General features: G+C 33.3%; 1 protein-coding gene across 2 annotated transcripts in view; it reads left to right on the forward strand.

Annotated features, from left to right (window-relative positions):
- The window catches only part of SLC25A36 (solute carrier family 25 member 36), a 32,714-nt gene that overhangs the window by 10,524 nt on the left and 5,636 nt on the right, over nucleotides 1–16,554 (forward strand). For both annotated transcript variants that reach the window (XM_083363656.1, XM_083363655.1), the window contains exons 2-6: nucleotides 1,075–1,236; nucleotides 4,924–5,001; nucleotides 7,679–7,779; nucleotides 13,674–13,740; nucleotides 15,333–15,622. In XM_083363656.1, the coding sequence (XP_083219782.1) occupies nucleotides 1,075–1,236; nucleotides 4,924–5,001; nucleotides 7,679–7,779; nucleotides 13,674–13,740; nucleotides 15,333–15,622 (698 nt within the window). The remainder of the gene's footprint in view (nucleotides 1–1,074; nucleotides 1,237–4,923; nucleotides 5,002–7,678; nucleotides 7,780–13,673; nucleotides 13,741–15,332; nucleotides 15,623–16,554) is intronic.

Below are 16,554 nucleotides of genomic sequence, written 5' to 3' on the forward strand. Positions count from 1 at the left end.
ACTTTCTAATGTTGATAAAATATTGTGGGTCTACTAGGAATATTTCACCAGACTAGAAGGATCTAATCTGGGGACTACACTCTTCTTTAATGGAGAAGCAAAACGGAAATCATTGTTTTGACTAAAGTAAGTCAAGATTCTTGAAAAAAGAATAACGGAGCTGAATGCTGTTTAGTGAAGTTAATTCAAATGCCCCAAGTATCAGTAGTGGAATTTTGCTGGTGGAGGAGTTCTTCAGAGAATTCTTGATGTATTGATTATGTGGTTGCCAACAATTTCCATCCTCCTTTCCAGAGTTGAATTTGAGAAAATGGTGGAAATTGTTGCTCAGTAGCTAAAATTATCCCTATTCACTTTTAGAAATTCAAAATAAAAATGTAGTGATGCGACAGAGCTCTTGCAGGGCAGTTATAATGGTTGATAGTAGATATTATGTAATTGTACTTTCAACAGGTTTCAATATCAGACGTATGAGCTACCTTAAGCTTTTTGAAAAATTAACAGTAATATGACATTCTAAAGTGCAGAAGTTAATGGTTCAGTTCAGTTCTAATGTTCCTTCCTGTTCTAAAAAGCAAGAAAAGTAAAATGCAAGTAAAATGCCAGTTAAAAATACCATTGCTGAAATATTGGATGAGTGATTCTATTTTTTATTTTAAATTGTAACTGGATAAATTATGTTTAGGAATATTTTTATCCATTTATAAACTGCTTCCATGGCGTAGCTTGCTTCCAGAAATCTGAATAGCATCCTCCCTAAGAAAACTGTTTCAGAAGTTTTGATGGATGAGAGGTTGGTTTGGAATACAAGCTTGCATTAAGGATAATAGAATTATTCATATGGTTTTATATATTCTATAAATTTCTTTTGAGTTTTGGAAGTTGGTAGCATAGAAATGATGTAAAGAAAGAAGTAACATTTTATAATTATAGCATCTAATTAATAATTTTCTTTAGCCGAGGCTGAGAAAACATGTTTCAGCTTGAGCTAGATCTCTTAATGAGAGATAAAATTGAATTTTTATGAAATGAATACATTTCTCAATGAGGTAATCCCAATTTTTTTCTTTGCAGGTGTGGAGGCACAGTAGCTGCAATCCTGACATGTCCACTAGAAGTTCTGAAAACACGATTGCAATCATCATCTATTACTCTCTACATTTCTGAAGTTCAGTTAAATACTATGAATGGTGCGAGTGTTAATCGAGTTTCCCCACGGGCTTTCCATTGCTTTAAGTGAGCACCTATTTCTTCCTATTTCCTTTTCTCTTAAATAAGGAAGACTTGGTAGAGAACAAGTTTAGGTGTTTTATAGATATTTTGTAATTAGTTCCCTATTACTATTGTGATATGCTTCCTACATACCTTAGTTAGCTGACTAGCAAAACATTCATCTATTTCCTCTGGTTGTTTGGGTGGCCTATAGTATACACCTCTGGCAATATCATTTTTTCCCCTTTTGTTGTTGTTGCTGTTAGTTGCGAAGTCGTGTCCGACCCGTCGTAACCCCATGGACAACGTTCCTCCAGGCCTTCCTGTCCTCTACCATTTTATGGAGTCCATTTAAGCTCACGCCTACTGCTTCAGTGACTCCATCCAACCACCTCATTCTCTGTCCTCTGCTTCTTCTATTGCCTTCAATCTTTCCCATCATTAGGCTCTTCTCCAGTGAGTCCTTCCTTCTCATTAGGTGGCCAAAGTATTTGAGTTTCAACTTTAGGATCTGGCCTTGTAAAGATTAGTCAGGGTTGATCTCCTCTAGGACTGACCAGTTTGAACGCCTTGCAGTCCAAGGGACTCGCAGGAATCTTCTCCAGCACCATAGTTCAAAGGCCTCAATTCTTTGGTGCTCAGCCTTTTATATTGATGCAATTGCATTCAAGACAGTTTTCATAATTATTGTACTCTATTTCTGTAGAGATCTAGTTATTTCTTATATAGAGAGCAACTCCACCTCCTCTTATTTGGTCTGTTTCTTTTAAATAATTTAAATCCTTCTAGCTGTGTATCCCATTTGTGGGTTTGTCCCGCCAAGTTTCCGTAATGGCAACAATATCATATCTGCCCACAAGGAGCCTTGATGGAGCAGTGGGCTAATGCCTCCTTAAGTAACACCAGCTGCCTGCAATTAGTGCAGGTTCGCATCCCACCAGGCTCAAGGTTGACTCAGCCTTCCATCCTTCCGAGGTAGGTAAAATGAGGACCCAGATTGTTGGGGGCAATAAGCTGACTTTGTAATAATGCCGCTTGGGGGGGCGAAAGCCCTAATAAGCAGGCATATACATAGAATGAAGGCTATTGCTAAGCACATTGGTTTGTGCTTAAATTGTAAGCCGCCCTGAGCCTTCGGAGAAGGGCGGGATATAAATGGGATTTTAAAAAAAATACCTGAATTTCTAATTCACCCTGTTTATTGGTCATACTCTGCGTTGGTATATAAACATTTGAGTCCTTTATGACTGACCTTTATAACTAGAAACAATGATATTTCTAAAAAGGTTCTCCTTTCTCAACTACATGTTTTATTTTTTGTTACTGAAACATGTAATTATTTTGGTTTGTTCGTAAACTCATTTGGTTTTATAAACATCTTTAGCTGCAGCCAATATGTCTCTTCTATGTGTACAACCTGGAGATTTACAATAGCTTTTTTAAGGTGTTCAGAAATAAGTATCTCTGTTCTTTAAATCCTGATTTTCCATATTGAATAGGGAGATTTAAAAGTATTTTGAAAGGATCTTTCACATTGGTGGAATGTGAGTAAAATTAGTTAAGGATTTCTTTCTGTTTGTATTCAAGTACATGTAATATAAACCCTCCTTCAGATATTTTTCCACAATTTTAAAAAAGCCAATGACTTAATGAGTGGGAATTTTGGGAAGTGGGGTTGGGTTTGCATGTATATCAATGTTCCTGGTCAGTCATTACCTCAGTAGGTTGAGTCTACTAATAAAGCCAATAATGATTTACCATTTGATGCAATTAAGACAGCAATCCATAAATGATTGCCAGTCTTCTGTAACTAGCAAAGATAGTTCAGTTAAGCTAGGAATTAAATGTTATATTGGGCATCATTTTTAAGTTTCTTAGAATTCCTCAAACTCCAAAATTTACAGATGAATTATATTTAATTTGAGAGAAATACATAAAGAACATATATGCATCAACTATAGTTAAATTAACAGTAGAAAATTAATATTCTTGTTGATCTTGCTTGTCTTGTATACTGATACACCTGATGGCAAAATAATACCTTAACTCTCTAAACAATTAAAGGTGCATTATCATTCAGGAATGCAGTTGCACAACATATTTCTGAGCTCTGAATTTTGATCATGTGGATTAAAAGCATTGTGGAAAACAAGTTTGTTTATAAGCAATTCTAATAAGAGGAAACTTCATATTTTGACTGTAAAATTAGAGGAGAAATTGGGAGGGCTTTTTACTTCCAATATTGTTACCAAGAATTAATACTGACATTTGAAACTACTATAATTTGTTGCATAATGCTGTTAGGCTTAAACAGTTTCAAGTGAAGTGGTGTTTTTTTTTTAAACACTGTTTGCAGTTTGCTCAATCTTCATGTCATCAACCTGTATTTCTATTTGTACAAGAAATACTTTAAAGACATTCTGATAATACAGAACACCTATTGATAAATATGCTCCAGTGTATAGCATGTTGATATTAGATAATGTTAATTTTCTAAACTAGCTCTGAAAATATTCAGGAAACACAGTATTTTACCAGTTAAAGCAAAGTGAAGCATTTAATCAATTGTCTCCTGCAAAGCTAAGTGAAGCTGGTCCAGGGGATTTCTTACCTTGTTTTCTCAGCGCTGAACATGAACATTTTCTCTGCTTCATGGGCAAAGCCCAGAAGTGTTCTGTTTCTTTTACATACACCTGCACATGCAAACACCTCAGAAAGCCATCCCACACGGTTGATAGTACTGATTGTCCTATAGAGGCTCAGCAGACTGATGTTAAAGGAAAATATATGTAAATAATGACTCTTCAGTAATCCTAGCTGATATGATTTAACTGATATTCTCAGGCCTTTCATCACACTGGAATTGGCACATAACTATGAATTTGTTCCTAATTCCTGGCAGATGCTTACTATTTTGCTTTTAGGATCTCACCATATGGTGGTTCATGACTTATAGTTTCTGTTGAAGAAGAGTTGTATGCACTGTATTTTTATTAACTATAATACCCTGAAACCTTTCCCTTGTTGTCTTTGGTAAATGTTCTATTTACCTTTCCCCCACCATTTCTCTATACCAGTGATTGCAAACCTTTTAGAGAACGAGTGTCCAAAAACTGGGCCCGCCCCATCCCACCCACTCCGCCCCTGCCCTGCCCATCCGCAGGGCCATTCACCGCCTTCATGGCCTGCTGCAGATCACCCAGGCGGACCAGCAGCACCATGGCCATACCCTCTGCCTGTGCACTGCAGCAGCATCTGCACACAACAGGGCGCAAGGCTGCGATGTCTTTGGCTGCGCTGCTCCGCACAGGCCGTGCTCGGGGGCAACTTTCCTCTGAGGGGGCTGCTGGTGAGGGTGAGGCGGGTCTGGGGTGATGGCACACATGCCCACAGAGAGGGCTTTGAGTGCTACCTCTGGTATGTGTGCTATAAGTTTGCCACCACTGCTCTATACCATATAAGCAATATTATAGAAAGTTGAAGTAAAAAGTGTAGTTGCCAGAGATAAGCAATGCTGTATATTGCTAGTTTTGCAACATCACAGCTTCTCCCTGGATTACTGACATTCTGAAGTGGTATTGAGTTATATTCCATATAGAAACCACAACATTTGTATAACAGATATTCTGTAGACTGTGTTAACTGTTCACTGGAACTCTCCATCTGATCTTAAATCTACCTATAAATCTATCATATGTGCTTCTTTCACAGGATGATCTTACAAAATGAGGGTCCTCGGTCATTTTTCAGAGGACTAGGTCCTAACTTGGTAGGCGTGGCTCCTTCCAGGTAAACAGAAAAATATATTTATTTGGATTATTTCATCTGATAATAGAAATTTGTAATGCTTTTCATTATTTTGAAGTCACTGGACAATATACCGGTATTCCTTTCTTAGAAAGCTATTTCTCTATCCTTATTAGCACAGTTCAGTGACAATTATGGAACTTTCAATTGAAGTATGATGCAAACTCATTTTACTCTTTATGATCATCTTATGAATTCTGGCAAAAATGCCAACCATGTAAACTTGCGTTATACTCTCAAGTTAAAATATACTATATTTGGAAGCCATATAAACAATAGATATCCTAATATCTGCTATTGTATTTTTTTCTAATTTGGGAATTGAAATTTTCTGTAAACGTCATTTATTCTTGCAACTATATAACTGAGATATATACATAAATACATATATAGTTAATTTTAATTTTGCCTATTTTATTAAATAGGTGCATGCCATTTTATTTAGGACAATTCAAGTAAAATTTTGTTTCATGTAATTAGAATATCAGTTCCCTGTAATTCATATAGTACAAAATAAGCTCAGACTTGTAGAGTGCTAGTCAATATAGAATTTTGTGTAGATATTAGGTTCATTATCCCTTTATGGAAGATAATGAATGTGTAGAATGAACTATGAAAAAGAAACAGTTTGTAATGGCAGAGGAAGAAACATGCCAAGAAACGACTATTCTGTGAAAGAGTCATGTTTGCCTGCCTAGTTTTGGGTGCATACTACAGCATGCTAAAATGGATTATCCTCTGAGTTAACTTTAGTCATTGTTTGCAGGAAAGAAGAGACAGGCAGGTCCAATTTACAATTTATGCACTTGTCTCAAAGCTTTCAGACATCAAGAATTGATTCAACATGATTCCTTTTAGATGCTTGCATTGGAGACAAATAATATTATTTTAGTCTTGTTATGGATATGGCTGTACTTAAGGTTCTCATAATCCTATGTAGGACTATTTTTGTAGTATCATAAACTGACATCAGATTAACAAAAATTATGTACACTTGACAGATTTAAGTTCACCATGTCCTTTCACTGGGTGTATATGTTTAATAAAGATTTCAGTAGAGAATTAAAAGTTGTGATTTTGGCTATTATTGTCTGTGAGTGAATTTTAAAGGAAATGTAAACCTTAGCCAGAAGTAAGGCAGATTACTTATTAATTAAATTCCCTAATAAACAGTTAGTTTATATAATCCATTATACACTGAATTTGAGAAAAAGTAGGCAAAAATAATCCTTTATATGAGCTGGAAAGTACACATAAGTAAGATACAAACAACACTTGAATAGAATATTAAAAATAGAAATCAGAAGGTTGGAGAGAAATGGGAATTAGCCTAAAAATATATTATCCAGTTTGTATGTTTTTCTCACCTACCTATAATTGTGGACTTTCTCACAATTTTTGTACTATGCTTGTCCATTTGCTTATGTATTCTTGGGGTTATGAATAAATTCTAATCCTTTTCAAGTCATCAACCTTGTACAAATACATTTATGTTTCATTTAAACATTGCTGAGTAGCTTTAGCAGCACTTCCCTATTTAAATAAGACATAATGAGGCCTGTTTTATAACATATATAGCATACACCACTGATTTCAAATTCTCCGTTGCTAACTACATCACGTAAAACAACCACTTTATCATATTTTGTGAAAGGCCACATGTTTGCAGAGCTAATGGCATTAACTTAATGTTCTGATGTGTGAACTCATTTATTCAGATCATAACTCCTGTTGATAGCATTTTCCAAACTACCAGTACAAAGATGTTATGGCAAAATAATAATTTGGTTTATTCTTGATAAACCAATATCAATAATATTATTTTAATTTATATAGACTTTTAAAATGAACTTAATAAAGTTCATTTTAAAAGTCTATACAAATTAAAATAATAATATTAAATATTCAGTGTTGTTACAGTAATATACCCAGCTATTGAACATAATAGAATACTAGTCCATAGCATTCATGTTTAAATACTTCAGTGTTATGACGAAATACTTCCTTTTTTAAATATTAAAAGTTTAAAGTAGCAGTTCTCAACCTTAAATGAACATTCAGAAAATGCAAGGACATTTACACACACACACACACACACACACACACACATAATACAGTTTACTAAAGAATACTATTCAATAGAAATCTCTGAATATTAAGTCTAGGGGAATCTGCTCAATAACTTCCCATTTTTTTGTTGCTTAAATCTCTTATTACTCTTTTTGCTTTGAATTGCTTTTATCAGACATAGTTCCACTTAGCTGAACATATGTGAACCTCCAGAATGTTAACTGCACTGGACACCTCTTAGTTACTTGAAATTGAGCGTTCATGACCATTTATATTGTCACTTGCCTGCAGTTTCAGGCACTGACCTATTCTCACAAACCAGCTGATGGGCAGAGAGCACTTAGGGAGGCAGCAGTAGAGGTGGAAAGCAAGATTTTACTAGCTGTTAGTGCGTGTGAAGAGGTGAAGCTGAGGTGGTGAGTGGGTTCTCATTAGTTCACTCACATTAGCTGGGATGGTGAGCAGGAAACTGCACCTCCACACCCGAGAAACACTACTGTGGAACATTGTTTCTTACTGTAACATAACTATTAATATTGGTCCAATGGCAGAACTATGTTGTAGTTAACTGTTTTTGTTCTACTTTTAGAGCATTATATTTTGCAACTTACTCCAAGTCCAAAGAAATTATGAATAACGTATTTGAGCCAGATTCTACTCAAGTACATATGACCTCAGCTGGAGTGGCAGGTGAGGATTTTTGAATTCTTGCTTTAATCTCTTGAAAAGCTTTTAATGGAATGGCTGCAGTAATAAATGATCCCTAAAGAAGTAATAGAAATAGACAGTTCAGAATATAATGAAGATACAATGACTAAAATACTGTATATGAAAATCAACTGATTATGTATGAATGCTTGCTACAAGCATTAACAGAAGATTGACTTAGAAAGTATTTTATTTTCTTCCTAATTCCAAGTTAATGAATCATGTAGACACAGTTTGTAGGACTATTTAGTGATTTGGAGTAAGGGAAAAGTGATTTGTAGCATGCAGGAGCATTACAATTCCATTAACTCTTTTAAAAAAAAGTATTATTTCCTGGGCTTAAAAAACGGTAGCCGCATAATTGCAGGGAAATATATGCTTTTTAAGAGGTGCCAACAGATACATGTGCTCACTTAAGTATGCTCCAGTGAACCATTTCCCTTTGAATCTTGATCAGTGCATAATTCTATCAAGCTAAGCAAATTTTATGTGGAATAAAGGAGCCTCTCTTGTTTCCTCTTCATTGACAGACTTTCTATTGCAAACTTCTTCCTCTGATAAACCACTTGCAATATCTTCTTTGTACACCTTCATAAGAAGGAAGCAAGAAAACAAGCAAAATTTTTCCTTTTGGCAGCTGCAGCGGGGAGGATATAAGAATAAGTTTCTTAGGAAAGGAAGGAGATTAAACCATATACTCCAACATAATTATTTACATGTTTATTCAGAATTAATAATAGAATTCATGGAGTTGCAATTCTAACAGTTATCTGGTGGTAAACCCCATATGATTTCTGAGGCGTGTGATGAGAAAATGTAAGATTGTGTTATTTTAGAATAAATGTTTCAATTAATGACTTACACAATGCGTTTAATATCAGAGTCCTGACGTATTTGGGAGACAAAAATGCCCATTATAATTAATAAGCATAGTTAATAATCTGTCTTATTGTTTTGGAGAATAGAAGTTTAAATTTTAAGCAGCTCTTTGTTACACACTCTTTTAAAGAAATCCATGGGGAATGGGAGGAAAGGGGTAACAGTGCAATTGAGGATTCATTTAAAACTGTACATTGATTTAGAGACTGTTACCTGTCTTCTTTTTTTCCCAGAAGTTAAAAAGAAATTAAATTTCTCTTGACAAAGAACAGAGCAGAAGATGAAAATGGATTAGTAATATTTTTAACAGAAAATGACCTTCTGTTTATTACATATTAATAGTTGTTTGGAATTAGCTTAAATATTAATTACCTGGTTGTCATAATGATTGTTGTAAATATGCATAGAAAATGTAGAAAACTGATTTGTTGCCAAATTTCATATCTACATGCAAATCCAGTTTCCCCATCCAGCAGTATTTCTGATAGTAATGATTTGAATTATTTGTATGAAAATTCTTTTAAATCTATTTAATTACTTAGTTTTTCATAGCTGTCACTTTGAGACAAATATGCTTTGTTCTACTTTTAATATAAAAAGCTACCTCTTTTGAATTTCTGTGATTCTGTTTTATTACATGAAAGTATCTTGTTCATGTGCTTACAAAAAATTGACTGGCAATAACGTTCAGCTTTGCAGTTATATACCTAAACTACATTGTTGGTGAAAAAGAACATTCTGTGCGCATTGGCTTTGAAGGTAGCTACTTTCCCTTTGAACTAGCATAGTTTTAGGATCTTAGAAATCCCATAGATTGCATATAAACAATTCTTAAATACATATACAACTACTGACATATAATTTTGGCTGTATTGTCACATAACTAACATGAAAAGCATATGAGAAAAATGCTAACCTTGTCATTTTTGCTTTTTAAAATGCTTACTTATTGTATTAAACTATTAACAATTTTGCCTGCAAGATACATTTTAGCTTAGAGCTACTAGTACAGTTAAGAATACATGGAACGAAGGAAGAAATACCATATTAGACTTTCTGTATACAAATATCTTTTTTAAATCTTTCACAGAGTATGAATTCTTTCTTAACTTTCTTAATCATGTACTTTTCAATAATTTTTAATTATTTTTTAAGAAATATTGTTTAATGTACAGATAGTAATTTTTACAAAAGCTAAATAAATTTATCAAAGCTTAAAAATTATATGTTTAGTTGCTAGTGTGTCTTAATATTTGATTATCCAATAAGAAATATTTTGTTGGACATGGGTATTAATCAGTGCATTCTTGGTGAGCAAAATGTATATTGACTATTCAGTTCAGGCAAATGTGATGTTACAAATCCAGAAAAACCTTGAACATCTATTCTGATCGTATTACAGAAACTAGATGAGGCACTGTAAATTTGTTAAATATGACTCTAGTCATATTTATGCTGTTCTACGTAGCAGCCCAACTGTAACACTATCAGATACAGACATATGCTAAATACAGATGACATTCTGCCACCATAGTACAGCTGTATGCACATTTTCTTTGGATGGTAATAGGAACAGCGTTATCACATGAATGCCTATTCCACTAAAAGATTTTCTATTCCTGAATCCATACAATATCTTTGCTAATTTGTTGAATATGATATTGCAGCTGTTGTGTGATACAGTTCTGTGCAAATTATTTAAAAAATACTGGCTTAGGTTTTTCCAGGTAGCATTGGCCATGCATACAAAATGTATACTTTAAAGCTTTTGTTTTCTGAGAAAATATTTGTTACACCAATTCTAATATGAAACAAAAAATATTATTATAATATTATATCACTATATGTCTAGTTTTGTAAGTCATTGGCTTTTCCCACTAGTCATCATCTTGATGTATTTTATATAGCAGCAACAGAATTTATAGTTTTAAATTTAAAAAATTTTTTCCCAATAAATCTGCTTTCATATTTGTTTAAACATCTGTTTTGAAAAAGGAGATAAATAGTTGGACTATGATTTTTCTCATTTTTTCTCTTTGTTAATGCTTTTAATAATGTTCAAAACTAGCTTGATTTGTAGTAGCAAAGTTCAGGGATGACTTCATATTCAAAATGACATCTCGGCATTATATTATTTCTGATGACAAGGTTAGCATTTTAAATTATTTTTAAAACAAAGCCAAAGCAATACTTTCTTTAAAGTTCATAGGTAAGTATTTTATGATATAAAATGGTTAAATTGCTGCAGATGGCAAAAATTTCAGTACTCAGTGCATTTTACAACCCCCTTTTTAAAAATATTTGTGGCCTGTATTCTTTTTTTTATTTTTTACTGTTGCTAAACTTTTAAAAATTAGATCTCACCTTTTATTAAGTCACAAACCCTTCCAATGGGATTCAGTTTTGCACATGTATCTGATGAGGTCACTGCTTGTTGTTATGATACAGAAAAGCCTGTGTCTATTTTAGGCATTTACTGTACATTTCTCCCGTGAAAGAGTGAGATCGTGTCATCTCATGTTCCCCATCCGCAGGTCAGTTCCTGCAGAAATATGGACTAACTTAAATCTCGTGAGTACTGAACTGAGCATCTCTTGCAGCCTGTAGTGTAAGAACCAGAGTTTGGGTTTGTAACCACTCTAAAAGAAACAGAGTTAAGGGGAATCTTTATTTCTGAACTCCAGTTGTATATAATGTTCACTAAGCTGTTTCTTTCATTCAGTTTGGGGAGAAGCGGAAAACCTTTTAGTCAACTGGTATAAAATTAACCTAATTTGTTTAGTAAGCTCTCTTTTGATAATATACAGAATTTACACAGAAATTTCTGTGTAAATTTTGTAATTATTCACAACTGCACCTAAATAGTATTGCAGTTAATTGAATTCATTGATCAGAGACTTTTTTCCTTTAAAAACAGAGTTTAGCATTACTTGTATTCATACTGATTTATCAATTCAGTTTGTCTCACAAAGAAAGTCAGCACAAATAATTCCTGGGATCTTGAGGTGTTTTAATTGAAACATGGGGTGGATTTTCCTCTAAAATTCTTCTGATGTGTACTTGCTATGTAGTCAGAGTTTTCAGCCAACAGTTTTCAGAACTAAATAAGCTCACAATACAGTCCTATACATATCTGCTCAGAAGTAAGTTTTATCTGGGTGCCTTTTTCCTAGAATTTATACATTTTAGCTCAAATCATAAATTAAAACTGTAATTCTACATATATTTGTTATTTTTAAATGATTTAAACTTATTTTCTGCACACAAGCATTTTGTTTAGAGTACAAATAAACTAAAAAAGCCATTTTTAAAATATTGAAGCCCAACCATTTCACCCAGTAAAAAAAATAGTACATCTTTTATGCCCATGTTGTAGTTAAAGATATCCAAGTAGAATAATACACTAAAAGACCAGAAGAAATTTAACATTGAGTAGGCATAGCTTCACATAATATTTTATTATTGTGAAATAAAGTTTAACCTTAAAATATATTATGCTGTTTTATGTTGTATTTCCCAAGATAGAAGTAATTATTGTAAAATTAGAATCTAATGTTTAAATATAATAGCAAGAAAATAATTTTGTTTGCTGAATAGAAATATCCAAGTCAATTTAGAGCTCAAATGGGAAAAAGTGCAGTAGAGCTTCAAACTTTTTAAAGGAAAGACTTGTGAAAGAGGTGGAATAATAAACTTTTTTAAAATTATAACACTGAGAGAATGAGAATTTTACTGATTTATTTGAAGCATTCTAAGATAGCTTTATAAATATGAAATTAATTTAAATGCTTGCACTCAAAGCAACCATGAAATTAAAAATTTTGGATGGTGGTTTTAATAGATTAATTTCAAAATTATTGGATCATTTTATTTACACTTTTTAAGGCTGTAATTTTATAAATAATACACGATTGGATGGGACTTCCTTCTGAATAGACATATATAGGATTGTGCTGTTTATAATTTTTATGCTGTGAGCAACTGTAGAAATTATCTAGAAGCTCTATATATGACAGCAAATTAAGTTTCTACATTCTCTGGTTTGGAATGTGCAAAAAATCTTGAAAAAGATAAGCCAAATACTGACTCTAAAATCCATAATTTAGGAAGAAAGTAGGATTTGTGATAGCAAGAATAGTGCTTTGCATTTCTTTCCAATAGAATAACAACAACTGGGTGGTCAGAATCTAGTAAAATTTATTCTCCCTTCTGTGTCACCTTATAAATGTTGCATTTTATATTAATCTTGTAACTGAACAGCTATTAAAAACTGCCCTTTCAGCCTTCTGCTTTCCGTGTTTTCTGATTCTACAGTGGGTGAGATAAACTTTTAACTAGTAGTCTCAGCAATATCATCTTACTGGAATTTTGAATAGTTGTTATCTTGCCTGCTTACAGTACACATATATTCACATTCCTTTAACTGATAATTTATTTTTCAATGTATGAGAATTTTCTATGGCCCAGTTTGAATGTTAAGTAGTAGTTGCTGGCATAAATTGTATGATATCCAACTTCTATTTCGATCAAATATGTCAAGTATTTATACAGGGGAAGGGGTCTGACTGTTGTTTAGTTAGCATCTTTTTATGTTCTGCTTGAATTTTCAATGTATAAAGTAAATTTATGGAGAATAATTTATTGATGTGATTTAATGTTATCTGCAGTTTACTTTTATGAATTATATTTAGTTAGCTGGCCTTTTTTCACACTGAAGAAAGGTGCCAAATGAGATTTATATGAATAGAATGGTACAAACTGAGTTTTATATGCACCTATGGTTAATAATTTTTAATAACATGTATTTTTGAAATCATGCAGAGTATTATTGTCCTTGTGGACTTTTAGTAATAAAATGTTGGTAGATATTTATTTCTGAATTTCTACAATTAACATAGTATAAGTCAGTTTAAATCTTCTTGCTGTATATGTTGTAGTTTAGCCTATTGTTGCCATGATACTAGAAACATAATTTATTTTTTTAAATGTTTGTTTAGGTTTTACTGCAATCACAGTAACTAATCCAATTTGGTTAGTAAAGACGCGATTACAACTTGATGCAAGGTAAAATCTCCAATGATCTCTTGAAAAAATAAGTAAATTGGTATGTATAAAATTGGTCAAAAGTTACATTATAAAAAGTTAATGTAAGGAATCAGTAAAGTTCCTTCATTAAGTACCCTCCTACATCTGTTTTTAAATGAACCTGTTGACTTGCTGACACTTGATACGGCTATCTTTTTTACTTCAGTTTCAAAAAACACACATACACGAACATACATACGTTGCATGTGCCCAAAAACATTTGTTTTGATTATCTACTTTAGATTATCTATTTCAGAGAGATTCTAGCATATACAGTCTACACTATTTATACCTAAAGCTTTAAAATGTAACTAGGTATGGTCAGACCATTACTACATGGATTAGAAATATAATCTCTATGATTTAAGATACATTTTAATCCTTTTAATGAGAAACTTATGTTTTTTAGATCTTTAAATGCTGTTACAGGTGATTCTGAGTTCTTATTTTTTTATTTTGTGGGTCTATGGAACATGAATTAGCAAGAAACCTGAGGCAAATTGTTGATTGGCAATGATTTGGAGCATAGAACCTATCAATAATGCATGTTACAGTGCCTTCTTAACAGTTTAAATGGCATAGAAAAAAACATTGAGAGCAGTAATTTTAAGTCTGCAATTCAAAAAAGGTGCAGAAATAGCAGCTTTTCTGCTATGTCTTGTCTAAGTGACTCTAGGTCAGCCCCTCTATGTCCCAGTTCCAAACATCTTGCTATAACAACTTCAAGAACTAATCCATACAGTCACTAAGAGCCAAGACCGACTTGAAGGCACACAAATAAAATTGGTTTTAAAGAAGGCTTTTAAATGAAAGAATCTTGATCCTAGATGCATCAGTCATAAGGCTTTAGCTTGTAACACTGGCAATTTCATGAATAAAGAATATAATTAAAAGAAGCCGTTTTTTCATATTTGTCTGAGCATCCAGACATCTAGAACTGAGATTGAAAGGCTAGTCTTGATTAATGTCATGTCACGTCTCTATTAGAGAATATAAAAAGCTATGCAAACATGACTGAACCGTGGGCACTTGACAACATAGCTGCATTTACAGCCGTTTGCAGTGCCCAGTGGTCACAAGATTGAGTTTTACAAAAGTTTTGCTGACAATTGGCACTTGCAGGGTTTTGCAAAATCATACCCATAGAGAACCTTTGGTTTGAAACAATTTGAAATAGCGAATCTTTGGTTTGCTATTGACCACAGCATTCACTTAATGTCAGCTGCAGAAAAGTCATAAAATCAGATCAGTCACGTGACCAACCCATTTTACGATGTCATAAGTTAAGGACTACTTGCAAACTAGTTCTGTGAGAGGAATTGAGGCATACAGTTCTAGTTGAAATTTAATCAGGCTTAATATACTCAAGCTATTTGTATGCAGGTGAAAGGCTGCATTTTTTTTCTTTGATCATTGATAATATGTAAATGACTCCACCAAACTATGCAGATGTGAGAATTCTGCAAGCTTTGGGCCACTGCTGCATGGAGTATGTCATGCTGGTTCTTAGAAAGTTATAAACTATTCAGATTTCAAAGTAGTTTTTACTTTTGTTTTGTTTTCCATTTTAGGAATCGTGGAGAAAGACGGATGAATGCTTTTGAATGTGTACGCAAAGTTTATCAGTCAGATGGAATTAAAGGTTTTTACCGAGGGATGTCTGCCTCTTATGCAGGCATATCAGAGACTGTTATTCATTTTGTTATTTATGAGAATATTAAACAAAAAATCTTGGAATGTAATTCTGCTTCTGGGATGGATAAGGAGGATGAGCCTGTCAAAAAAGCATCTGATTTTGTTAGTATGATGGCAGCCGCAGCCACTTCCAAAACCTGTGCTACGTCTATAGCCTATCCACATGGTAAGGATCATTTGCTTAGAAAGATGGTGAACAAAAAAAGATATCATTTATCACTGTATATTGCAACAAATCATACATTACGTTAAAGTTATTTGGGTTGTTAAATGATCACCATATTCGTCTTTTAAGAATGCAGGTTGAAAGAAAAAAAGAAACAGGATATTTTCAAACTTGGATTTATTTTATCAATGGCTGGAGAAAAGAATAATTTTATCAATGGCTGGAGAAAAGAATAAGGGATTAGGAATTCAGTTTATTAGTGAATGATATACTCAGACAACACGTTTGTTGAATAAGTACTTTTGAATTGTATTAAAAAATCAATAAAAACTTTTTTTAAAAAATAAAATAAAATACTGTGGGGCATTTGGTGCTCTCTGAGGCTTGTTTGTTTTTTTGCAGACATTTCATTGCCCAACTAGGTAGCATCATCAATGCTCAAAGGTAGACTGATGATGTTGCTGGTTGGGTGATGAAATGTCTGCAATAAAGCAAATTTAGAGAGCACCAAGGACTCTCCAGTTTAACCCTGGGGGGGGGGGGGAAGAACATGCAGTTTTCAGAAAACTGATGAAAATGCTAGCCAGATATTATTAATAAAAATATTCACACTGACATTTGTAAAACATTATAAACCCAAAACAATAAAATACAATTAATAAATCATCCAAGAAAGATACTTTAACACAGTTAAAAGTCATTATTCCAGTGTAGTGCATATATTTAAATATATGGCTAGGACAAGAATATCTTTACCTGGCTCTGAAAAAGATGGTACGAGTAACAGGTTTTCTTTCTTGGGAAGACCATTTCAAAGAGAGATAGCCAAACTGAAAATGATCTCTGTGTTGTAGTCATCCATCAAAGTTTAAGAAGACATTTGAAGGAGGACCTCAAAGGATGATCAACCTGGGTGGAATAGCTAAAGCTAT

This window comes from Vipera ursinii (genome assembly GCF_947247035.1).
Source record: "Vipera ursinii genome assembly, chromosome: 5".
Classification (NCBI taxonomy): Eukaryota; Metazoa; Chordata; class Lepidosauria; order Squamata; family Viperidae; genus Vipera; species Vipera ursinii.